Source organism: Arvicanthis niloticus, chromosome 1, assembly GCF_011762505.2.
Source record: "Arvicanthis niloticus isolate mArvNil1 chromosome 1, mArvNil1.pat.X, whole genome shotgun sequence".
NCBI classification, from domain to species: Eukaryota; Metazoa; Chordata; class Mammalia; order Rodentia; family Muridae; genus Arvicanthis; species Arvicanthis niloticus.
This window is the reverse complement of record NC_047658.1, coordinates 144340000-144367899: the sequence shown is the minus strand read 5'-3', so window position 1 is coordinate 144367899 and position 27900 is coordinate 144340000. Positions and strand designations below refer to the sequence as shown.

Here is a 27900-nt window from a genome sequence, read left to right as displayed (position 1 = left end):
AGGGTTCAGGAGTAGTAATATACTTCAATCAAAGTAAAGTTTTTTGACTCTCTGTGGCCTTAGGTGAGCACTTGCAACTACCAATTCCATGGGTGTCAATGCATTTCAAAACATCTTAGTTACACAACAAACACTATAGAAATCCCGTGTCTAGCTAACAACGATCTCCCATGATAAAAAGTCAGCTTCCCATGCAGATCACAGGTACAAGTCTCAGTAGAAATGTCAGGATGAATTCAAGAATGTCTGCGCATGTCACTTAGTCACGTTTTTTTCTTCAATGTGAAAGAACGTCTTAAGACAACATCTTTAAAATTTGAGGTATTTTTCAGTACTTTTTGTGCTGTAAGAATTTTAATCCTAACAGCCTAACTGCTTAGGGGGCTGAAGAAGGAGAACTGACAATAATTCAAGGCCTCAGTGAGTTCTTGAAAAAGAGAAGAAAGAAAAAAGGAAGAGAGGAAATGATCAGCTGACTTACCAGCTCAAGAAACAAAGGAATAATAATAACCAGAGGGAGGGAGAGAGCAGGGGGTGAAGACTGATGTTAAAGCTATAAGAGAGAATGCAGAAAATTTAGAAAAGCCAGGATGTATTAATCTTTCTTTTGCTGTTTTGAATAGACTACCAAAATTTTTTCATAATTCTCTAGAACAGCACTAAAATCTTTTTTTCCCCTCTTTGTATTAAAAAACTCAGAATTGTCTGGTTTATTCTGTCAGCTGACCAACTACAGGGTAGGATCACAGTAAAGGCAAGCAAAATACAGACAAGGGCTTCTCCCACAAGTCACGGTTCACCCAAGTCAGTCTGTCTGTCTCTGTCTCTGTCTCTGTCTCTGTCTCTCTGTCTCTGTCTCTCTCTCTCTCTCTGTGTGTGTGTGTGTCTCCCTGCTCTTCTTGTCTACGTGTGTGTCCTATTACTATCTTTTCTTCTTTCTTCCTTCCTTCCTTTTCTTTCTTTCTTTCTTTTCTTTCTTCTTCCCCTCCTCCTCCAACCTCCTCTCTCCTTCTCCTCCCCGCCTCTCCTCCTTTTTTCCCCCTAGATAGTGCTGCCGTATATTGTCCATACTGGGCTCACATTTATGAGCTCAAGTGATCCTCCAGCCTCAGCCTCCCAAGAGACTGGGTTACTGCAGTGCAAATGGCTATTTAACTAACCTGGCGAGTTAATGGATGTTAAATCCCATTGATGTATAGTTTTTGAACATAATTAACCAAGAGGTGCCATCACTCCCAACACCCATACTTTCCTGATCTTCTGCTAGGGTCCAGGTGAAGATATGAAACACATGACTGAGCCATCTTTCTTGAGCCCTCTAGCACCAGAAGACCAGTTATTAATAATAAGATCTAGCCACTTTCTACTTGGCAGCATAATATCCTCCTACCAGTGCTACTTCCCACCATGGAAAGTGGAACTCGCCATACACTGTGGCAACTCAACCTCTCCTTCCTGTGTCCCAGATAACTGAGTTTCTCTATTCCAATTAGATTTTAATTGAAGAATGATAGGAGAAGTTGTAATAGCCTCTTTAAAATAAGGGCCTTCTAAGAGGGTGAAGAGAGGGTCCACAGGCTAGGAACCCTTGTCGTTCTTGCAGAGGACAAAGGCTCAGTTCATAGCACTCACATGGTGTCTCACAATCATCTGATCTCCATGGCACCAGGGATGTACATGGTACACATACATACACACACAGACAAAATACTTATGCACACTCCCCAAAATGAAAATCCTTAAAAAAAAAAAAAAAAAAAAAAAAAAAAAAGCATCTTCTAATTTTAAAAACTGCCTAGGAGCACGCAATGCTTTCCTATACACCACTTTGATTTTACCCTGAAGGCACAGAAAGCAGCTCGACTTCAATTATGCCTGCAATCGTAATATACTTGGTTCTCAAACTTATGTTCCTACTGCCTCAGCCTCCCAGAAGTGGGGATTATGGTGTGCACCACCATTTCTGGCTTCGGAATGTTTCTACACTGAAAGCAATCAGGACAGGGAAGTTAGACCAGTGGTGGAGCAGTTCTCTGGGGTGTACAAGGCCCTGATAAGATTCCTGTCACCAAAAGTTAAAAAAAAAAAAAAATCTGAAAAAAAAAGAAAGGATGAATTTGTTATTTTTCTTGCCCTTCAATTCCTGTTTAAGACATGACAGTTAAAAGTTCACTGGCTTGGCATTAAGCCCAAAAGTTTAGTATTGAAATTATAATATTATAAATTTGTATAGCATCTTACAGTTCATAAAACACTTTCTCATATGCCATCTGCCTTGATCATTGTAACAACTGATTTTGGCAAGCGGGACACATGGGTGATAGCTTGTAAAATCCTCCAAGCAAAGAGGTACCATTCTGAACATCCCCACAGTCAGCTCAGGTTACACGCTGTCCAGCTCCTCGTTTTATAGCATAGAAACCTTAGAAGTGAAATGACTTGCCCAGGACCACACAGCTAAATGGGGCATCCTGGCACCTGATCCATTGATCCAGAATCTGATTAAGTAGTCAACCTCTCATGACTGTCTCCTTTTCTCATGGAAATGTAATGAATGCAATCAAAGCATGCCGGCAGTTTATAACTCTCTGGGATTTTTCCTTGAATAATTCTTAGGAATAGAAGATAATTTAACTCTCTTGGGTTTTTCCTCAAATATTTCTTAGAGATAGAAGGTGATTTAGCAACCTCAAATCACACAACACAGAGAACATTTGTAATATTAGGCTACTCAGTTTGACTGGCAGCTTCACACTTTTCCATTTGTTTCTTTAAAACACAAATACAGTCACCCTACTGTCTCTCCCGAGTCTCGGCCATCTCTCTCTTAGCTCAAGCTATCATCATTTCTTGCTTGGATTACTAAATACTCCCATCTGCTCTCTTGGCTGCTTTTCTTTCATCTGATTTATGTCAGATGCAACTGTTACTAAGCATTTCAAAGTTTAGCACTCTTTCATGGTTCACCATCATCCTCACAGTAAAACAAGATGTAGGGCTTTTACAAGTGGCCTTTGCCTACTTCTCTGGCCTCCTCTCTTAAGACTTTCCTCAAACTCTTTCCAGACAAGGCTGCCCAGGCTTCCCTGCACACACCAGGCTCTCCTCACAATGCCTTTGATCCTCCTGCCTGGAGCATTCTTCTTTCCTTCCACCTGTGTAACTCTTACTTATCCCTCAATTCAATCATCGCCTTCTGGGGAAGACGCCCATTATCCCTGCAGACGGTAAGCTGTTTCCTCTGTGTTTTTCCTGGAACTTCCTGTGTGAATCCTACCACACTGCCCACTCTGCTGCCTTCTCACTGTTTATCTGTCTGCGGTCTCCCATGAAACCAGGAACCCCAATGGTAAGGATGGCACTCCCTTTCCTAATTCCTACCACCTAATAATAAGCACTCGATGAAAGTTTAGTAAGTGAACAGAAAGAAAAGAAACAAGCAATACATTCAATCTGTAGTTGACATATTACCTAGATTATTGATTAGATCTAGAAAATATGGCCCATCAGAACCTCCTGTGATGATGAAAATGGTCTATAAATATAGTACAGACTAGACAGTTTTATTCCATATTAATTTAAATCCAATAGTCACATGTGGCTTCTGGGTGGTGTAAACACAAAATCCTATCAGACTTGGGGTACAGACATTGAATAACTGAGTGGAGAAGAAGACATTTCTAATGCATTCTTCAACAAACTGAAAGTTTGAGCTCTTCTTCCATTGAACAGAAAATTCCTGGGAAGCAGAAATTTTTTTTAACCTTTAGATATCCTGTTTGTGGTGTACAGGAAATATTAAACAAATGTATGCTGAGTGGAGGAATACATAGTACTGGACAATTCTTGGCCATCAATGATTCATGACCCATGAAGGATAGTCCAGTCTTTAAAAACACTTGGAAATCCCTGATGGAGTCAAACTCAAGCCAGACTGTCATACTTGAGGCAATGAACCTCAAGGCAATCATTTAATTCTCCCTCGGGCAATCATTTAATAAGAACAACAATCAGCTTGTTCCCTACTTCGGGGCCATCTCTGTTCCTGTAAGGGTGTTTAAAAAAGACATATAATGATTCTGGCTTTCCAAAAGTATTTAATATGGTTTCTAAGCTCTATGAAATTCTCGTTTCATAATGTTAAACCAGAAGGTGATGGCACACCCGCCAGCAGTTGGGGCCAGCCTGGTCTACAGACTGAGTTCTAGGACAGCCAGGGCTACACAGAGAAACTCTTGTTTCAAACAAAACAAAACTACACTAAAACTAAAACGAACACACAATCCAAACATAATCTTTGCTGCCCCTAACTTGACCTTATTTTTACATTCATTATTAGTACGTGTGTTTCTCTACGTGTGTGCACGTGTGATGAATGTGCATGCATGTAAACCAGAGGACAATTTGCAGTCAACTTGTCAACACCAGTTTTTATTCTCTCTCTCTTTAAAAAAAAAAAAGTCAAATTTTATGAAAACTTATTTTTACATTTTATCTACTTTTGTGTGTGTGTGCGTGCATACATGTACATGCACAGATGTGCATTTCTTGGTAAAGCTGAAATTAAAATAGCTAATTTGAACCCAGATTTTGGGTAGACCAAGTGCCTGTGTGGATGCATCAAAAGAAGGAATGACTAATGGCACCATCTAGTGGTTTCCCTAATACAGAAGCTGCAGTGGGTTGTCAGGAGTTAGCGTTCTTGCCTCTGACTTGTGGTTGGCAGCAGAGATGAAAGTCTTAACAATATTTATCATCCCGTTTGATGCACAGTGATGATTTCTAGTCTTCCTGCTTCTTGGAAGTAAAGTTAAGCAAGGTACCCTCAATCAACATTTGGAGCGCTAAGTGTGGAAAAAATCTGGTGCCCAAACAATTCAGCAACTTTTACATGACATTGAAGTAGTCTGTTTACCATGACTTTCTCTCAATACCTTATTTGGATATGAGGATCTACACCAAGGTTAAAATCATTCCACAAGACCATGACCTCCACCAGAAAAACAAAAATATACAAAGATTTCTGCTGCTAGTGGGTTTTGTTTGTTTGCTTTGTTCTGTTTAGCTTTTAGGTGTGTTAAGCCTTTATCCAAAATGATGAACTGCCTGGAGACTTCTCCATGCGCCAACGACAAAACCATCAAAACAGATGTCAGGCTGGCCACCATGCCGGCACACCAGTAAACCCAGCAAAAGGTCTAAAAGGTTGAAGCCAGCCTGACAATTTAGTGAGACGCTGTCTCAAAGCAGAAAAGGCCAAGGAATACAGCTCAGCGGTAAGGCACTTGCCGAGCAACCACAAGGCTGTGTTCGATGTTAGTACAGAAAAGTAGGCGCCAGCACTCTGATACAGTGCTTCCCCTTTCTGTTCTTCCTTCTTTCCTTTCTATCTTTTCTTCTCTTTTCCTTTTTTTTGGGGGGAGGGGAGACAGTTTTCAAGACAAGAGTTTCTCTGTGTTGCTCTGGAACTGTAGTCCTGGAACTCCCTCTGTAGACCAGGCTGGCCTCAAACTCAGAGATCAGCCTGCTTCTGCTTCTTGAGTACTGGGATGAAAGGCGTGCACTCCCACTGCCCAGACTGATACAGTGCTTTTCTAATACCTATGTATTTCAGATAGTAAATCTTAGTAGATCATAACCTCATGAGACATGTATATAGAATTATGAAAATATGAATATATAATCTAAATCTATAACATATTGTATATATATTCTATATCTAGTCTGGATTATTTTAAATATGGAGTAGAACCTGGTTTCCCAATACTCTGGGAATATCCTGTATTTTGTCAGCAGTGAGAAGGTCTCCTGAGACACTTTCCTGACAATTTAGTAAGAGGATATATCTGTTCTTTAATATGCTTCTATCTGCAAGGCACCTACACTGAGGCATACATAACACACTCATAAACATGAAACAGAAGATATGTGCAGATTTAGAATATCACCCATGAGAAGCATGGCAAATCGGCCCCCACTCAAGAAGAAATGTATCTTGTTCTGTAGTAGGTTCAGCTGCTCAATGCGTCACTCAGAGGCACTCAGCTCTGCATTTCCCACGTACACATTCCTACCATCTTCCTAACTAAACATGGAGTTATGCTAGAACTGTGGCTATCAAGATAAGCAAACCTGGCCACCACAGACCTGCACTGACCTCACTTCATACTTTATGAGATTCCATACCTAAATGTTTCCGTTTCTCAAAGTAGCAACTATTTTTACAGAACTTAACAGTTTTTTATTATCTGTTAATGAAGTTATTGACTCCTTGCTGGGGATAAGGATGCCACCATTCTATCTTGTTTAGTGTCATATCTTCTAAATGCCAACTACCTCTTAAATATGAAGGGATCAGTTAACATATGACCTCAGAGCTCTGCATTCTCCATCTACCTGAAAATTTCTAGCCTCTCATAGGATTATCTGGGAAATCCTAAATTCTAAACTCTGTGTTTTATGGGAAATTCTGAGGCATCTTGAAAATCAAATGGCATGAGAAGTTTGAGGCCCCAGTCCAAACTGGAACTGAGAATGGAGCCAGCCTGGGCTACATAGTAAGACCACTAGAAAGAGGGAAGAAAGTACTCCAAGCACAAAGAAGTTCTTTGGAAGTCCATACACAGTTCCACATTCCTGGATCTGAACATTTTAAAATCAGGTTTGACTCAGGGTTGCCACAAAAGGTAGGAAAAAAAAAAAAAAAAAAAAAAAAAGCAGAACAAGTTCCAAAGAAAAAGTGACCGAATGGGAGAAACTGACCCCACAAGGAAACAAAGAAGTCCTGGCTGTTTAGCTCAGAACAGTAAAAGGTCATTTATCCACAGTTCTGCAATATATCGGGTTTTCAAGAAGGAAGAATCATCAGGTATGTTTACATTAAAGAATTAAATGTGTGGATTAGAAGTGCAGCATGGCCAGGTGGCCTTACCTCTTACATGGTAGAACACCACAGGTGACCTTAGACAGAGACATCTGGCTTATTATTTGTTTTTCTCTTCAACAATACACATTTACAGACTTTCCCGGGAGCACATCACTATGCAACTTTCATAAAATTCCCATGGGGGGGCATAGAATTTCATTAATCTATCCTGTATGCCTCAATATCTCCTTTCTTCCCCCTTCACACCCTCTTTAATTACAAGATGCATCCTGTAGGTCTCTCCACTGTGTAAGTCTTAATCCAATCACATTCAATTAATTCACTAATTTCATATATCCCCCTTCCAAAATGTCTGCAATCAATTTTCTCAAGTTTCTATTTCCATTTTCTGATATCGGGTTGTTCATCTTTGAAAAGGAAGAGCTAAAGTCTTTTGGTATGTCTCCCCGCTTTCAGCCTCTCTCGGCATCCAGTTTAATTTCCATGACATTAAGGTTAACTTTTCTTGGTACAGATTCCAAGTCTTGATTTAAAAGCCTCAGTGAAGCTGGAGAGATGGCTCAATGGTACAGGCACTTGCCACTTGGCAACCTGAGGCTGGTCTCTGGCACCCACAAGGGAGGGAGGGACAGAACTAATTCCCATGAGTTTTCCTTTGACCTCCACATACATACACCACACAAACACATGCACACACACACATGTACACAGACACACATTTTCCACTTCATTTTCCAAGACATTGTTTCTCAAGAAACATGAAGCTCACTAATTCTGCTAGTCTGGCTGCAAAAATAGGCTGCAGGATCCATCTGTCTCTGGCTTCTAGCAGGGACTGCAGATGTGTGTCACTGTGCCCAGCTTTCTCCATGGGTGCCAGCTTTCCTCATGGGTGCTGGCAATAAGAACCTAGGTCCTTGTGCTTATAGACTGTGCCAGTTTCCCAGTCCCATCATTATTGGATTTTAGAATGCCACAGCTTTGGTTATTTCAAAGTACATTCTGGCCAATAGGAAAGGCTAGTTTGGGCTTCTTTGTAGTTTTTTTGTTTTTAAAACATTGGCAGGCTTTCATTATGTAGCCTAAGCTGGCCTTGAACTTGTGGCAATTCTCCTGCCACAGCCTCCCAAGTGCCAGGATTATAAGTATGTGCCACCATGCCCTGCAGTTTGGATTTTGTTAATAAAGTACAGCACACAGAACAGTGGGCTTGACCGTCTAATGCATATGATAGTGGCATCCTTAGAGCACAGTGGACATGGAATGAAGAGAAGTACAGCATAGAGAACAGTGGGCTTGACAGTCTAACTGCATATGACAGTGGCATCCTTAGAGCACAGCAACAGACAACGGCAATGAAGAGAAATGAGCTAAGTTAATGGCTAGAATGCTTAGAGGATAAAGAGAAGTTTTTATAGAATTAACTTGGGGGTAAAGTTTGGTTTTGGTGCATGACTCTAACCAGATATGCCATGGAAAGTTGTGGTGTATCTCTTATACACACATGTAGAGTCTATTTCTTTTGCACATATGACCAAATGAGGAGGCAGGAGGATGTGGGCAACAGAAATCTGGTTTGTATCTCACTTGAACAGCCATGTGCTGTGGAAGGAGTTGGGTCCATGTGGAAAAGGGCAAACTTTCTCTAATGTACATATAGACAGCTCTATGGGGCATTTTCTCCTTGGTGAGGACATTTCTTACAAAAGGACACAACATAGACCAGTGGGGACTCTAGTCATACGACACAACTTCTCACTTAAGAGAAGTTCAGAAAGCAAGTGGTTTCAGGTCAACATATCCACCAAGAGAGCAATGTGTATCTCATGGAAACATTCTCTGGAATATAGCTGACCCCTGAAATTGGATGTTCAAGGTAGGGCTGGACCACTACACAGCAGGGTCACTCTATGTATAGCATACAGTTAGTTTGCTCTTGTCTCAGGTGCCAGATGGCCTCAGCATGCAGGAGTGTGGCAGTCTGTGCATCATGACTATTGGGTGGGGAGGCCCAGTGACTGACTTCTAAGATTCTCTATCAGACTACTGGTATATCCTCTTCATGCCCCAAGCATATGCTGTATGCTGTGACGCTTAGACAGCCACAAACTCAGGCATTCCAGCCTCCTCTTCCTCATCTAGCCAAACTCCTCTTCCTCTGTACCTTTTTTCTTCCCCTGTCCCAATATGTAGAAACTTGAAAATAAGCTTCATATTTTAAAACTACATTTCCATAGACTTAAAAAATGATTATTTAAAACATGATAAAAAACTTATTTTAAATTCTCTTAACATACTTATAGTATTAGAAAAAGTTTCATTTTCACATGATTAATATACACAACAATCCCTAAAAATTGCCAGTGGATGAGAGTGTATATTTTTTCTACTAGAAAAAATATGAGAGAGTTCATCATTATTTATACTATAAATTCACCATTTAAAGTTAAGAGATATATTTTGGAAAAGAAAATTTAACATTGGAGGTAGTAAAATGAACACAAAAGTCATCTATATTTGTTCAGTAAGTACTGACTATGTGACACTGTAGTAAAGAGAAGCGATCACAGGGCATCAGTGGGATGGCTTAGCAGCAAGGGTACTTGCGACCAAGCTCAATGACCTCAGTTTGACCCCTGAAACACACAGGACAGAAGGAGAGAACTAACTCCTGTATGTTGTCTTCTGAATGCCACATGCATGCCGTGACAAACATACACATGTATGTAGGTGCACACACAGAGACTAGGTAAGTTTACCAAAAAATGCCCAAAAGGAAAAAACAAACGAGAAAAATGTAATGATTACAATAGTCATGCATGATAAAATTTAAAAGGCAGAGACAATCAAAGGCAAAAATCTTAAAGGAAGTCCCTCCCTCCCACGTCTCTGGGGACAGAGACTCAGCCCAACAGAGTAAGGTTTGTCCCTCTTGCATGGCATGCCAGATTGCATTTCCTTTCTTGGTTTTCTCTGAGAGATTCAAATGGCACCTTTAGTAATTGCTCAAAGGAATGACTAGAGGTAGAAAAAATCCTAGAGAGGTTGGGAGGCCATGCCTGGGACAGGGACAGAGTCTAGGCTTTTCTATAGTCTTCCACAGGGAGATACGAAAACAGACACCCTCAGCTAGAGCGGCCCCCACAGACCTCCTGGGACCTCCCCTCAACCCAGGTCTCTGGCACATCCCAGAGATTGCCCCTCCATTTCCCTTCTCTCTCACCTGCTCTCCCTACCTATTATCTTCCCACCCCTTACCCTGCTCCCCTCCCCACTCCTCTCTCCCACCCAGTTCCCTCCTTCCATCAACCTCTGATATCTATTTTGTTTCCCCTTCTGAGTAAGATTCAACCATCCTCCCTTAGGCCCTCCTTGTTATTTGGCTTCTTTGTGTCTGTTGACCACAGCAGAAGTAGCCACTTTCTGTAGCCAGGCAGGACTCCCAGTAGAGGACAAGGATAGCAACCCACTCACAAAACCTCTGACCCCAAAGGTGTCCTGCCTATAAGATGTGCAGGGACAAAGAGCAGAAACTGAAGGAATGGTCAACCAATGACTGCCCCAAATTGAGACCCATCCCATGGGCAAGACACTATTAATGACACTCTGATATGCTTGCAGACAGGAGCCTAGCATAACTCCCCTCTACTAGGCTCCACCTAACAGCCAGTGGAAAGAGATGCAGAGACTCACACCCAAACATTAGATGGAGCTCAGGGAGTCTTATGGAAAACATGGGAGAAGGATTGAGGGACCTGAAGAGGAAAGGGACTCCATAGGAAGACCAATTTACCTGGACCCCTGGAGGCTCCCAGAGACTGAATCACCAACCAAAAAGTGAGCACAGTTGCACCTAGGCCCCTGAACATATGTAGCACATGAGCAGCTTGGTCTTCATGTGGGTCCCCCAACAACTGGAGCTGGGGTTGTCCCTGAGCCTGGTGCCTGCCTGCCAGTGGATCCTGTGCCTCTAAACGGACTGTCTTGGTTAGTAGGGGAGTGGGAGGGATGACACCAGAGGGGGTCTTCCCCTTCTCAAAAAAAAAAAAAAAAAAAAAAAAGAGGAAGGTGGACTTGGAGAAGGACTTCTGTGAGTGGGTACTGGGAGGAGGAGGGGCGCTGATACTTGGGATGTAAAGTGAATGAATGAATGAATGAATGAGACACCAGAAAGCTGCCTATGCAAATGACAATGTCTGTCACTCAGCCATATATGTAACAAGACACAACCTAACCCAACAAGAGGTTTAACTGCCAATTATTATTAAGGTTTTATTTTATTTATTTATTTATTTATTTATTTATTTATTTAATTTATTCTGTGTGCATATACAAAGGTGAGCAATGCTTATACCACAGGCACACATGCAGAGGTCAAAGGGCAACTGTGGGACTTAGTTTTCTTCTTCTACCATGTGGGTTCTGGGAATAAACTCAGGCTTGGTAGAGACTTCCTTTACCCAGTGAACCAGCTAGCTGGTCAAATACCTAGTTATTTCGAAGCCACACTAAAGATAAAATAATACAAAATGAATCAAGCAATATGTGTGTAAAATATTGACATAAGCAATATCAGGCTGTAATGATCTCAAAACACAACTTCTCAGCACAAGAAAAGGAGATGGAAAATACAATGTTGGGGTCAAAGAGTCCAAGCAGGAAGGAAGACAGGGAGGGGCTGACATGGGGTAGTCCACCAAAACTCAGCACACATTAAAATACTGTAAGGAAGCCTACACTTTGTATACTAATTAAAGTCAAATTAAAAATAAAGAGAGAAATGAAGAGAAGGGGAAAAACAGTGAGCAGAGAGAGGGAGGGCAGATAATCTGTAGGAGAATAATAATTGATGTAAGCTTAGGAAGTTTTAAGGTGCAGTTTGGAATCTAATACTTTTATAAATACAAAATAGATATTTTATAAATGAGAATTTTAGCCGGGCAGTGGTGGCGCACGCCTTTAATCCCAGCACTTGGGAGGCAGAGGCAGGTGGATTTCTGAGTTCGAGGCCAGCTTGGTCTACAGAGTGAGTTCCAGGACAGCCAGGGCTACACAGAGAAACCCTGTCTCTGAAAATAAATAAATAAATAAATAAATAAGAATTTTACTTTGATAAAAACAAAAGGTTTCTGGAAAAATAAAGGTAGAATCACTTTCAAGTAAAAAGCAGACTATTTTCCCTAGCAGAATATATTATACACAGAGGATGCACAAATACTTTATAGTTATTGCTGGAAAAAGTATGTTATTTCCATTTTAGTTGAAAGCTCCTCACTTTTTTTTTAGTCTTCTAAGTAATAATAATTTTGTAAATTTCCCCCCAGAAAGATTTTTGCAATCTGTCTCGTGCCCCAGTGACTCTTAGTGGTCAATGGAGATGTCTGAGCCCTTTGTCAACCAGGATTTTTGGTCATTTAATTAGGGATCCATTCATCGAGAATGCTGCCTGAAAATGACTCAAAGATTTCAGGCAGGGAGTTAGACTGCAGGTTTGATAAAGCCATACCTGAAGCATGTGTAACAAGGCTAAGCATGTGAGTTCTAAAGCTTGTTCACTAACGTCAGCACTAGACCACAGAAGATGCAAATCTCATCATTCAAACGAAACAACGTAAAAAAAAAAAATAACTGCAGTTGTCAAGGCTGGAAAATAGTCTAAGAATGAAGAACAGACTGTAGAAGCACCATTTGGTATTCAAGGTCTCTCAGTAATAACCTACATGTTCAGAAAAAGTAAAAATGACAAGTTGGGATTGTTTCATTCACTACAGCAGGCATGAGGTGAGTCTCGGAGAGGCAAGAACGAACAGAGGAAAGAAATCACTTTTTTTAATTACCTTGATCTAGACCAGCACTTCAGTGAACCTCTTGGAGGCTATTACATGAAGCTGAGATACTTCTCTCTTCCTAGGGAGGAGTTAGCTTTACTTCTAAAGCTGCCAAAAACTTAGTTACCTTGGACCTTCTTACTTCTTTTCAAGTTGTCCTACTATAGACAGCTTCCCATAATATTTAACTATAGGTTTGTAGAGAAAGCACGCAGGCTGGCCAGTATGTACTTACATTCACACTGTATGACATCTAGGTTAAACTGCTGGACGGCTCCCATGCTGATCTGCTTTAATTCACTGTCTAGTAGCATCTGCATTAATGATGTGGACAGATGTTGGCAGGCTGACATGCAAGCTGTCTGGGCAACTTTCCCCTATGCAAAACAAACAAACAAAATGTAAACAAATATCACAAGACTGTACACCTGGCACTCTTCTTATTGGTACAATACTGTCTGCTGGCTTTTCTGGTTCTGTATTCTACAAAGAACTAAAACTCATCTTTCTCAGGATACAATATTATTAAAGTGCTAACTGCACAGAGGAAAATAATAAAATGTGAGGATTTATTTCAGATCTCTGGAATAATGTAAGACTTTTAAATGCACATGAAAATACGGCACTTATTACACTAAATCACAATACTGACAGAGCAGTTTATTCATACCATGCCACCTGAGCTCTCCTTTGTATGTTTAGCTAAGACAGAACAAAGGAAGTTAACTGTGTGATTTGAGCTATTGTTATTACTACTTAAACTGTACCTGAAAATCAAAACCACTGGAGTTGGAGTCCTCACCTCCACTCAGCACATTGGTCTGTGGTACAGAGTCACGGTTACCATGGAACGAAGGGTCGCCTACCCCTTCCACTTCAGCTCCACTTGTACTCATCAAATGCATGCTACATCCAACTACAGAAACTGATACTAGTGGTTTTCTTTCACTGAGATACATGATATGAACTTTGACAGTCTTACTTTAATTTTCTTAAAATACCAGTTTTAATGTTTGCCCTACAGACTACACAACTGAATCTTATATATGTGTATATATATGTATATATGTATACACATATATGTATATATATTTACACACACACACACAAATATATATATAAAGACAAGGTGTCATTATGTAGCTCTGGCTGTCCTGGAACTCACTATGTAGACTGGCCTTGAACACCCAGAGATCTATCTGCCTTCCTCTGCTTCCTGAAAAGTGGGATTAAAGGCATGTGCCCCTACACCCTATCTCTAACTCAAGCAGACGTTTAACAGAGTATACATGAACTCTTCTAGGTCAAAGTTTTCCAGTGTAGTCCTCCTAGGGTGGCTGCCTGCTAACGATTATATGATTAGGCAATGGGCTGACTCCCATGGTGGGAGTCAAAGATCTAGGATTATGGTTAGGAAAATAATGACTTTCAGGGGACATGCCATGCTTTGCCTCTTTTTAATTAACAAATATTTACCTGGTGACATTTGGTAACTGTGTTTTCTTTTTTCCTACTCATCACAAAGGCAAATAGACAAAAATGATAAAATCCATTTCCCAAACATACCTGCTACAGTGTACTAGTCCAAAAATGTTTATGCAAAGTTAGTGGGAAAGGTCGCAAGGATTAGAAATACAGTTCATAACTTACTAGAATATTTGTTCTTTAAATTACACATTAAAAATTCTCATCCAAGACATTCTGTTCTTAGAACCAAACTGCTTATGGATGGGTTCTTAGCATTTAGGCACTATGCAGAGCAGAAAACAAAATATCTGATATGCAGTGTCAGTGTCTCAATCAAAAACTGCAGAGATAAAAGCCAATGCAAACAATATATTTGACAGATACTGATGAATTGCTAAAAAAGGAATGCAGCGAACAATGAAAAACCCAGCATGCTCAAAAGCCCCCAAACCCAAGAGGAGTCAGCCTGCAGGCCACACAGCTCCATTCTCAGGCAGAGCCTATCAATATGAATGGGGGTTGGGGGATAAAAGCAGAGAAAAGGGATATCAATGGCATGTCCTTTAATTTCAGTGTGATAGGCTTGCAAATACTTTACAGAAATGTTATTTTGACTTGATGGGCCAACTAGTGCATTTTAGCCCACTTCTCCACCAGCCCAGCGCTATGCTATTACATCATTACACAACAATGTACTAACTGAAAAAGCAGATCAATCAGTGGTCAAAAAATTATTTAGCTTATTTTGTACATAAGTTTGCCATACATCATAATATGTGGTATTATTTTAACATAGGTTCAGAAACACAAACATATATACAATAGTACTGGAGACAAATGATAACAAGAGTTTAAGCTGTTTCATAAATCTGGAAGAAGCAGGCAATAAAAACACATACACAAACTTGGTTTTTAGTTAAATTATATATATATATATATATATATATATATATCAGTAAATTTTTAATATTATATTTCTTTTGATTAGACATATTGAATAACAGGCTTATTGTTATTTTAAAGACTCACAGAATAAAACATTTTATAAATATTTTAAATAAAATGAATTATACCTTTTTATATATAAAATTTAAGTTAATACTATCAAAGGTTCACATTGTTGAAATTTTATGAAACATGTTTTCTAAGATTATATACTATTCTCTAGGTGTCCACTGTCTAATTTCAGAATGCATGGTACCATTCTTAAATTTTATCTACTTATTTAAATAATCGACAAAACAGTGCACATTTAATACATTTCAAGCAACCAAACATGTTTCCTGCCCTCATCAGAAAAACTACTTGCAACATTACCATCATTGTCTTTCTCTTTAACAACATGAAGTTCAACAAGTAAAAACACCCGCCAAACTTTTAAAAGGTAACTATGTTTTCTCGCCACACTTTAGCATTTTTCCCCCTGAAAAACAGCTTGCCAAGAGAGAAAACCCTTAGACAAACTTCTTATATTTCAAAGGGACTTGTAAAAGAGAATCTGCTGACATATTAGATCCTTTTTGCATTACCCCAAAGCTTTTCTTCTGAGAACAATTGTGGCAAAGAGACATTTGGCTCCTAGGAAATTCCCACAGGGTCAGCCATAAGCATCCTTCCATGCACCTTCTCCGTGCTGCTTTCTGGACGCACGTCTCAAAAGCAGCTTTCATCGTCTGCTTGTGTGTCAGTCAATATGATTTATGGACTGCATTCAACAAAGTCAGAGCATATAGAATGAGAAATATGACTACAATCTGCTAATTTGTTTTGTATTGAGCCATTTAGGAGTCAAAGACCTGATGTCAGACTGAGATCAGCAACACAATTAACTAGCCGGTGACAGATTCATCCATCCTCCCTGCCAGGCTGTGCCAATCAAAGACAGCATGAGGCGACGTTTAGTGAAATCAATAAGAAAACTCGTTCTCTGAATAACCCGTGTAAGAGTTTGATTGACACGTTCTGAATCTCGTTTGTGGAACACATCCACTCTACCCGATAGTTCCTTACTGCAAGCTGTGAAATAAGGCTTTCAATGCCAATCACAGAACAATAAACCACTAACCACCAACTTCAGTAGAAAGAAATCAAGGCAACACATCTGTTTGTATGTCAAGCCAAATTTCCAAAATAATTTACTATTGTGGATTGGGCTAAAGATACTGTTTCTTTTGAAATATAAAATAACATAGCCATACAAACACAACACATTTTATTAGATTATGGCTCAAACTGCTTTGGTTTTGAAGAAATGTTTTCAGAGGTCTAATATCGTAGAGGGCAAAATACTGAGATCTTAAAAACTAATTTGGCATTTCAAATTCTCATTTGAAGTCTATATTTGTCTCACCAGTCTCTTGTTTCACACATCTACTAAGAAAGCTTTTATTTAAACAGTAACCGTTTGAAAGTGATTTCCAAAGCTGCCTTCATTCTCACAAATACAGATGATGTAAAAATACTCTCTTGAAACCACAACCATTCTTTCTATAATGATCTACTCTTCCTTAACAACTCCCCAAAGGATCCATTTTCCTTTTTTTCAATCTACACACACACACACACACACACACACACACACACACACGTTAATCTTGAAGAACTAACTACTTTTTAACCTTACATAAAAATACAAAGATACTGTGTTATTCTTTAAATTAGTATCAGGTTTTGTTTTCAAAGGCTGGGAGTAAAAAAGAAAACAAAGGAGTAGTGGATTTGCTAAGTGAACCTCTTCCTTCCGGTCCTGTTCTTTAAAGTCACTTCAGTTCAACAGCAAGTCCCTATTTTATACAAACACACTACCTCTTGTTTACTACAGAAACTTGAGTTATAAGACTGTGACGTAAGCTTTTTCAGATGGAAAAAGAAAGGAAAAGTGTTTTGATGAACTGGACAATGTCTTAAAGAGCTACGATACACAATCTTTTTAAAATGTATATACTGAAAGAATGTGAGCTAAATATTAAAATTAGAAATAAAAAAATTTAATTAAAATATAAAGAGATAATTCAAAAGGAAACATTTTACTTCAAGAACTTTGTAACTCTTCCTTTTATTTGTACAATTAAGAAACCACTGATCTGGCCGGGCAGTGGTGGCACACGCCTTTAATCTCATCGCTTAGGAGTCAGGGGCAGGAAGATTTCTGAGTTTGAGGCCAGCCTGGTCTACAAAGCTCCATGATAGCCAAGGATATACAGAGAAACCTTATCTCAAAAAAGAACCACTGGCAAGTTTTGCTATGTGAAAGTACAGATTGTTCAACTATAAAAATGTTATTAAAGAAAAAGACACTGAAACAGTATAGAATATTAAAATCTCCTGGAGATGATATCACAATACACAAGTCCTCTTAGCCATCAAGATGGGTTTTAGTGCATTTCCTAAGTGAACACACTAAATGTCTCAGATTCTCAATAATACAGAATGGGGGAGTAATACAGGTTTAACTATCGAGATGACTTTCTTTAGTGAGTTTCAATAATGACTTTAATACCACCTTGAAGACAGATGTTTGAGATTGTGCCAAGACACCCACAGTTCATCCAAACGTCTCCCCTCTACATCCAAACATCCCCCTCTACATACCCAGCACACTCAGCACTTGCACACCTCTGCTTCTCTCAACTTTGTGTCTTCATCTGTTTTTATCCCTGAAGGAACTGGTTACATCACTCACCACAAACCCCACGGGCAACTGCCAATGCTCACCCTCTCCTCTCAGCATTTAAAAACCCTTTCCTCTGCTCCAGTGCTCATCATTCATGTGGACTTGAGACTGTGGTGGAAATGCTCTTTGGGATGAGAAGACATATGAATAAAACCAACATGATTCTCTTTAAACTGAAACAAAGTTTCCCACCTGTAACACACATTTCTGTTCCCCTTACAGCCTCCACATCCCATTCCTGCTCATCTCACTTTGGCAATTCTTTAGCAGTGTTTTGAATGGGTTCTAACAGGCATGTCACTCCACACATCAGCTTTCCCAGAGAGAGAAAAGGACACATTAAGGAAGTCTTGGAAGGTTAAGGTTTAGAAGAAATTCCTCCTGTTTCCAAGCTATGGGTTTCTGGACTACAGATATTTAAACGGGGGAATGTGTTTTGCTGTTTTGGTTTGGATTTACTTTTTGCTCATTCATTTATTTTAGACCAGGTCAGGTCACCTGTAGCTCTGGCTAGCCTCCAAACCACTACATATCCAAGGAGGGTCTGAATTCCTCATTTTCTACCTTCTAAGTGCTGAGATTCCCAAGCCTTAAATAGGAAATTTATTTGATTAATTATTGTTCCTAAAACTCTTCTCATTTGGCAACTATTAAAAAACAAAAGACGTAAAGATTTACTTAATTTTCCCCTTAAGTTGACCTGTAGTAGGGCCAATCCAGAAAATTCAGGTTGAGAAATTAAAACACACCAGACACCATATCAAAGCAGAAACTCTCCGAGAACTGGGCCATGCCTGCATTCCTTTGTGCAGGCATACAGCTCAGTGTTCCAGGAACATACAGCAATGTGAATTCAGTATTTTACAGTGATACCACAGTTTAAAATGCCCAAAGAAGTTGCCAGAGTCCCTACTAGGTTATATTCATCAGTGAATTAGACACATGTCAACCCATGGCAAACTATTAACAGATGAGATGGTTAATACAGGCTCAGTTGAAAGGATGGCCAGCATGGCTCTGGCAAGCCCTGCCTTTCTACCCTCAGTCCCTCTGCCTTGCTAAAAACCATTAAATTACATTTCTAAAGCCACCAGGGTCTATTCCCTTATTTAGCCACTTCCTCCACCCTGAGGCTGACTTCCAAGGTCCAGCTCTCAAAGTATTGAAGTCAGCAATCAAGCCCCTTTTGGCTGTCCTAATTAACATGTCCAATCAAAATACACAACTGCATCCTAGCCCACTCTAACACAGACCTCCCATTTTCTCTTCTTAAAAATTAAGGTCATTTGCTGCTATTTTTCTGCCTGAGTCAGAAAGCAGCCATTTTAACTTTTCTTGCCTGCCTAATAAAGGATCTCTCTGTGGAAAAAAAAAAAAAAAAAAGTGTTTGGGTATGGTTTGTGCCCAATCCAGGGTCTAAAAAGGAATTCTAGCTATGCAGGGGTCTCCTTCAACAGTCATTACTGAAAATACAATACAAGCTAAGTGCATGACTATAATGCCACTACTTAGAAGGCAGAGGTGGGAAAATCTGGAGTTCAAGACTATCCTTAGCTAGCTAACAAGTTCTAGACAAGCCCAGACTACATGAAACCCTATCTCTCAGAAAATGAAACAAAAAAGGCACAAGGCAGTCATTCAAAGATGTCTGTTTAGGAGTTTGAGGCCAGCCTGGTCTACAGAGTGAGTTCCAGGACAGCCAGGGCTATACAAAGAAACCCTGTCTCAACCCCCCCCCCCCCCCCCAAAAAAAAGATGTCTATTTAGGTTTCAACCTTTCTTTCCTTTCTCACTTCTCTTCCTTTTCCCTAAAGTCCTATGACTTGCCCCTCCCCGCAATTTCTTTCTTTTCGGTTTTTAAAAACAAGGTTTCATAATAGCCCAAGTTATCCTTGCCCTCAATACACAGCTGAGGAGGACATGAACTTACCTCCACCTCTGCTACGGATTCAAGCACATACCACCATGTTCACCTAAGTTAACTCTTTAAAGATTTACTGAGAGCCCAGTGTCAGTAGGGTTTCATTTGCCAGGGAACATGTCTGAATGACAGATTCTGTGAAATGGTATAATAAGAAGAAAATCATAGCTAAGGAATTATGTAATCAGAGTCCCAATCTCTTCATAAACCATGTGGCTTGGTTGCAGGTAACACAAAGTGACTCCAGTAAGGTCTATGGTTTTCAATTACATTTTGCAGTGGGGTGGGCGGGGTGTAGGGGTGGGCAGACAGTGGTGGTTCCTGCCTTTAATCCCAGCACTTGGGAGGCAAAGGCAAACAGATCTGAGTTCAAGCCTGTTCTACAGAGCAAATTCCAGTACTGCCAGGGTTACACAGAGAGACCCTGACTTGAGGATAAAACAAAACAAAACAAAAACCCCACCTTACACTGTTGAATAGTATCCCCAAACTTCAGATTCTCAAAGTCCTAGCATATGTTTATCCCAGGTGTAGGTTTCCAGAGGAGGTAACAAACAACACTAGTCTCAATCCCAGGTTGGAAATAGGGCTAGTGTGGACACTGCCAGTCACGTGCATCTAAGCAAATCTGAATATCGAAGATGACCCAATCTTAAGAGTGTAAATGAGAGCTGTTTGCCTACCACCGGCAATGCCTCCAGTTCAATCATCAGTAAACATACACACACACACACACACACACACACACACACAAATTCATTCTCTCTCTTCTCTTTTCCTCTCTCTCTCTCTCTCTCTCTCTCTCTCTCTCTCTCTCTCTCTCTCACACACACACACACACACACACACACACACACACATACATATGTTTGTGTACACCCAAGTCAGGTAGGGTGATCAGGGTAGTTAATTTTTAATTACCTAGGAAAGCCTTCAGCATGATACAGAGCAATGTTCAGAATGATGAGCCGTTCCTTACAGACATCCAGATCTACCAATTGCTCTTTTGTTTCCAAAGAATCAACTGACACTTTTAACTTCGATGCTACTGTCCATGACACTGATTTCCATAAAAGACTTTAGGGTTAAATTTCCCTAATGATAACAATACACCTAATGATTACTGCACAAAAGGAAAGACAGGGAAACAGAATTATCCCATGTCTAAACCTGTCATTTGTTTGTGTTATGAGATATAGCCAGGTCTAGCCAGGAACCCTGATCTCCTGATTGTTCTTCCTCTACCTCCCAAGTGCTAAGAATGCAGGCATGCCCACTCCCAGATGAAAAGCTTTTATTCTTATTTTGGCATGAATAAAACTCAGGATCCTACAAGAGGCAAAGGGGCAAGAAGACACGGCAAGTTCAAGGCTAGTCTGTGCAATATAGCAACATCCTATCTCAAAAAAAAAAAAAAAAAACTGAAAGGATTTTATGACACAGCGCTACAGAGTCTCTAGTGCATATGCAGAGACTTGGTCTGCAGACCAAGAGTCTGTTCTAATTATTTCACTCACATTCCTCTCACTGGTTACTTATAGCCAGGTCTTGAGACCTACCCTAAGCTACTGACTTCCTAGGAAACTCTCATGGCTATTTGATTTATACCTTTTTCCATTATTGTTTCCACTTCTTCTAATAAAGTACTGACCAGAAGCAATTCAGAATTGTGTTTTCTACAATTCTACAATGTTCAACATCAGGGAAGTAATTGAGAATACTGTTATATACACTTACAACTTAAGCATTTAGCTTATTGAGACATCAGCCCATGGTCTCAATGTGAATTTTCAACTGGTAAACCTTTGCTAGTATATGATATGCATCTTGGAGAAATGGAAAATTATTAAAAAAATTACAAAGAGATAGAATATAGGGCATTGCTGGAGAACATGAAAAATGCTAAATGTAAAGTATTCTTTTCAATCAAAATAAATATGAATAAAACCTTTCAGAACACGCTGTTTTGGCAAAAGTGATCCAGCATCATCAAGACAAGCATGGTAAATTAAAGGAGTCACAGGCCCTGGGTAAAGAACAGATCCTTTCCCATATTAAAGAAGTACTGAAGATACACAGGAATTAAGGTGGAAACAGTTTCCTATCTATCTTGTACCATCCCCGACCCTCAGCAAACACTGGAAAATGACAAAAAGAACAAACAGCAAAATAACCCTCTCAGAGACAAAAGTTCAAGAAGCAGACTGCAGTCACAGGCAGATGGACAGCTCCCCATTCCCAAAGACACTGACATAGCTACATGAATTTAGTGTGCTTAGAACTGTTTTGTGTCTTCCAAGTATGCTGCACAGAAGCTCTTGCATGATCCAGCATTTGACATACCATCATAGGCATTCCCACAATATGGCCTCTAATAAAACTAGGATATCTTAAGTTCCTGATAACAGGATTATTTATCATTTATACACCAAGAAGATTAGGGAAGTACCAAAATCCACATGTGGCAAGTACCCAGGCAGACTTCGAGGGGTTCATGTTATAAGGACCTAATGTCTCCATGAGGTTGTCTAAAACAAAGTAGTCATCAGGGTCTATGGTGATCCCATGTGTACTAAGTGTGTCCATCACAAGATAAAGCATGCTGTCTATCTTGTCAGAATATTGTTGAAAATATATTCTGAGGAGGAGCAGAAAGTCATTGAAAAGAGAAAGTGTTAAAGGTACAAACAGAGTCAGAGAGACAAATAAATATAAAGTTTTTACATAATAAACTCAAGGCATGTTCTAAAAAGAAAAGAATTTGTTATTTCCTTAAGATGTTTCAAATTTGCACATAAATACCAACACACAGATCATTCATATTTTTCACATAAAGGAAAATGCATTCAGTGCACACAGTTTTAAAATGCATTTTCTATTCTGGTTTGTTTTCCTGACACAGGGTCCCACTCTGGCGCTGGCCAGCCTGTAGAAGGAACTTAGTGTAATCCACATCTTCACCATTTCTCTTACAGTTAATTAAAAATGCTGACCAACCATTCTGTATTAAATATGACAGAAAATACAAAGGTGAGCAGATGCATTTTCTTCATAAGAGGACAAATTCTAACAAGAGAAAGTAGAGTCTACAAACAGCACATAAAAGACAAAATATGAAAGGGGGGCCTAAAGAGAGAAAAAGCAACCTGCTGCAGCTAAGTAATTGGCAAAAGCTGTGAGAAAGAGGTGGCATAAGACAGAACTCTGGGAACGAGCCAGGCAGTTTTTAGCTATACATAAAGCTAATATAAACAGGTCCAGACACAATAAATATGCCAGTTTAGAAACTAAAAGTTTTGCTAAAGTATGAATCTTATCTAAGATTTGTAAGACTGTTACATAAACTTTCTATACCTTAAAATTTTAACTTTGTTGGGTATCATTAAAAAATCTGTAAAATCTGTAACAAAAAGTTAACTTAAAACTTATAGCAAGAAGGTTGAAGGTTAGAAATTTATACATAGATAATCTTAATTTGCTACAGCATACTGCATGTACAACTTGTCCTTGAATGTCTCCAAATTTCATTGAATGTCCAAATGTCCCTGGTTTGATATATGCAAAGATTTTAGTAATTCTGCCAATTCTAGTTTTCACTTTGGCAGATACATAACTGAGCTAACAGAATAGTGTGGAGGGTTGGTCTGCTGCTATGTATTATAATGCTAAATACTGGCCCTGGTTGCTTGAGGGATGAGAGAGTCCTCAAGTACACAAAGTGATACTATGTGACCTGGCTTCTTAAGTTCAAACTATTGGTGGAATAAAGATGCCCACAGCCTATAGCTGGGCAGAAGAGAGGTAGGTGGGGTTCAGTTCTGGGCTTAGAATCTGAGGAGACCATGACAAGAGAGGAGGAGAAAGTGGAGTGGAGAGAGGAGAAGACACCATGGGGTAGGTGAGTCATGAAAACATGGCCATGAGGGCTGGCTGGCCAACTGGAGTTAAGACCTCCCAGATGGAACACGGCAAGTTATAATTCAGGATTATTGAAGGAAAAATAGATTCTAATAGCTTACAGGGTAGACATCTACCCATCTCTAGTGCATTAAAGGCTTATTAAAACTATAAAAATTGTGTGTCTTTTATCTGGGAACTGTAAGATCTAAGGTGGGGTAGAAACCCCAGATAGAGATTAAATAATTACCATAACAAATATACCAGCTCAAGACCCAGAGGACTTAGACCTGAAAAATCTGTTTTAAAATGTCAAGATAGAAAATGCAGCCAGAAGCAGAACCAAGTAGGAAAGCTCCAGAAAGAAAATTGTCTCTATCAAAACAAAACAGCCCAGGTCACCTCTCAGCTTAGGGCTGCTTGCCTCTGACTGGGTTTTGAGACCAACCCGAGAGTCACTATCAGGGACTGGCATCTATAGTTAGGTCTTCTGATTAAAAGCATAACATAAAAGAGAGAGAGAGAGAAAGAGAGAGAGAGAGAGAGAGAGAGAGAGAGAGAGAGAGAGAGAGAGAACGCACAACAGAGGTATAATGTCATGAGATGGGATCTGGTCAGGGGTTTTGGATAGACTAAGATGGCAGAGATCTGAATTATTCTACATAAAGAATAACAGAGGCTCCATTGGGCAGGTGGATCTCTGTAAGTTCAAGGTCAACCTTGTCTACAGAGTGAGTTCTAAGATAGCTAGGCTACACAAAGAAACCCTGTCTTGAAAAAAATCAAACAAAAATAACAGAGGCTTAAGAAACAGGGTGAACTGAATAAAAATGGTCAGAAGAAAAATTAAAAATGGGCAAAGGAGATGAGAGGCTAAGGAGTCAGGGCCACAGCTATGGTCACCACAAACTGAAGCGCTCCTATTTCATGATGCAGCAGGACCTCATGCCTCAGCAGTTTGGCAAGGGTCTATGGAATGTCTCTCCTTACCTATAGTCTGTTCAGGCTAACAGAAACTGATGTGAAATTATGTATCTCGTCTCTTCGTCTTTGCTAACTTTGCTAAGCTTTAGCTATGTGGATAAACCAAGTCATACAAGTAACTGTGATAGTCTATAATGATGCACTATAAAATCAATCTCTTTATGGGCTACATTTATGATTTGAAGTTTTATTTTGGTATTAAAATGGATTCAATTCAAGGATTGTAATTTTAAGGCTATAATTAAGATATGCAGGTTAACAGTCACTTTATGAAAGATCAAATTCTTTGACATGCTTAGAACTGTGCCTGTAGTCATACTGAGTAAAACTTTAATTCAGTGACAAGACTAAGCTTCATTTAACCTTCTGTATACTGTTCCAAGGTTAAGCCTAAAACAAGTAACTAAAAACAAGTAAAGTTTATTTAAAGTCAGATACACTTAATAGATGTATCAAAAATTCTCCAGAGATTTGCACTGAATATGGCATTTAAAGTGTTCAATGAGAAAAGCCTCCTGTGATAAAAAGGACAGTTCCTAGCAGCAGCACTAAGATTTCCTCCAAAGACAATGACTCCACCTGGAGTTTGGTAATGCCAATTACTGGGCCAAACTTCCCTGTGCCTAACCTGCCTCCAGGACCCTACCAAAACTGGACAAGCAGGACACTGAGGGATTGAAGGTCCCTCTTTGCCTTACCAAAATAGTCCAGTCTCTCAAGTTCCTCACCCACAGGAAAGTCTCTTGAATCTTTTGGCTCTGGCAGCTAAAGGCTGATGCTGCCCTGTGTGGCAGTCAGAGTTAATGCTCTCCTGTATGACTGCTGCAAACTAACCACTAGATTGAAATTGCTCAGGAGGAGCCCAGGATCAGTGGTCCATGTAGCCGGTCTCTGTCGTTTTACAGAGGTCATCTGGTTTATACTTTCTGCTCAAATGCATCCTTCTCAGCTCTCCAGTGGCATGTAAGTGACTAACTGTAGCTTACAGTTTAGCTGCAGCTGCCTGGTGAAAGCATTTTGTATACGAAATCAGACCTTGTTTATTTCTAGAGCTGATAGGTCTCCTAGTAAGAGAGGCAAACTCACAAAACAGGTTTCAATGTAACTTTTTACTATTCTTCTATTTAAAAGACTTGCTTTGCAATGACTGCTCTCAGTAATCAACCACCGTGTCTCATGGTAAGTGACTGGAAGAAAACAAAAAGGTCTATGCAAGTTGTAGGGTCTGAGAAAATAATTGAAAAATAATAAAACCTAAAGACAATGTTGATACTTCAAAGATTCAGAGTCTTAACATATTAACCATGGAGTTCTGATTAGCTATTAATCTGGCTCTGGTAAAGCACTGACTACTGTGATAGTCACAAGCTCAAAATTTCCTTTGGTTGTTTTCTAAGTATAGACTAAAATATGCTTCTCACCATGGTAAAAACATCTCTGTCCAATCTATATATATCCACCCCTCTGGATGGAGGAAAGTGTGTTAATGCTTTTAACACACAAAAATCATTTTTGAGTCCCTAAACTTTTACTATGATTCAAAGGTGTGGGATTTCTGTATAGATTACAAACAGTGGTACTACTAATACAGCTCAAAATGTTTATCTCTTTTTGAAAACGTTATATTAACGTAAGCTTCAGGGTCTTGCAACTGGGAACTGGCTGTCATAGGTCAAATGGACTGCAGATAAGTACTTCTGTGAATCAGAAGCCTAAGCTTTCCCCCACCTACGGCTTATTCCTGAGGTGGAAGTTCTAAGTAAAGTGTTCCTTTAAGTTCCTAAACCTTAACTTCTGTTCCTAATCTATATCTGTCTCAGCAGATTTCCACTCAGCTGACAGACACCATCTGGAAATCAGCTGTGAACTACAAACTGTCCCAAAGAGCTACAAGCCCCAGACTTGCTGAAAGCTGATATGATGAACCATCTAGCCAATGTGACTGTTCCCTGTCTGTTCAGCTGGGCCAGCAAACCAGACGCTTCTGATGAATAACCCCCGACTCTGAACCCTGACTCTGTGGCCTTTGACTAGCATTCCAGCCTTCATGGACTTTGACAAATTTCAGGTAAGAAGCAGTTACAGAAGAGAGTATGTTACCCCTTATCCTCAACGAAAGGCTAGAATGTTAGATCCAAAGGACACTGTGACCCCGCTGGAAAAGACCACAGCTCATCATCTTGACCACCCCCACTGCTGTCAATATAGACTGTGTCTGCACATGGTTACAGCACTCTCAGATCAAGTACAGCATGGGACAAGCTTAAGGTTAGGAACAGCTGGAGCCACTCTTGAGGCAATAGAAACAGCAATGGCTGATATCAACTATAAAACGTAGGATGTCAAATAACCCAGTATTTATTTGCATTAGAAAATTCTATTGCAAAAATTAGAAGAGCAGATCTAATCATTACCCGAGGTAATCTTACAACATGATAGGGAGCTGGACCCGCTTTACACAGAGCAAGGAGGTGACTGTAGGGCTTTAGGGGGAAGTTGTTTCCATGTAAACCACTCAGAAATCGTTAGAGATAACTCCTCTGTGCTCTGGAAAAACCACACAGAAAGGGTGAAGGCCCTAAATGGACAAAGAAAACAACAACCACCTCACCCCACGCCCAAATGGTTCCCATTCTCACTCTCTTCCTGACTAGAAATTCTGTCGCTGTCACACAGCCCACAGTGCTCTGCTCCTGTGGCTTACTGTTGCCCCCTGAATTATAAATGCTGTAACCAGATACATCAGCTCATGATTAGGAGCTATGAAGCCGACGGTGATTCAGTCCCAATATGAACAGATATCATCCACCACAGAGTCAAGGATTTGACTCAGAGTATAACTCAAGGAAGGAATGCGATGGCTAACTTTATGTTTACAAGTTTAAAATATCTGCACTTAGAACTATAAAACAAAATTAGACTTCCCAATGTGAAGGGCTGTCAGGCGTTACTTTTTTACTGCTGTTTCTGCTTCTTTAAACAAACCTTGTTTTGTATGAGAGGACGTTCAGCTTTCAAGGGAACAAATTGTAGCTTTCGTTCTTGGCCTTTATAAACCCCTGACTGAGGTGGCTAGCCATTGCCTTGGGGGAATCCCAGTCAGGCATGTGAACCTGACACCAGCATATGAAAAAAAGCATCTTCTTTGTTATAATTTATTCATGGTCAGACTAGTGAATCTCTAAATGACCCCAGATCCACAACAACCCATACTTTGGTCAGTTTTGGGCTCCATACCTGGAGT

The 27900-nt window shown here is 39.9% G+C and overlaps 1 protein-coding gene across 3 annotated transcripts in view; it reads right to left on the bottom strand.

The window, feature by feature from the left end:
- Positions 1-27900, bottom strand: part of Exoc6 (exocyst complex component 6) — a 146297-nt gene that overhangs the window by 32522 nt on the left and 85875 nt on the right. For all 3 annotated transcript variants that reach the window (XM_076919887.1, XM_034518665.2, XM_034518677.2), the window contains one exon: positions 12950-13091. In XM_076919887.1, coding sequence (XP_076776002.1) covers positions 12950-13091 — 142 coding nt within the window. The remainder of the gene's footprint in view (positions 1-12949; positions 13092-27900) is intronic.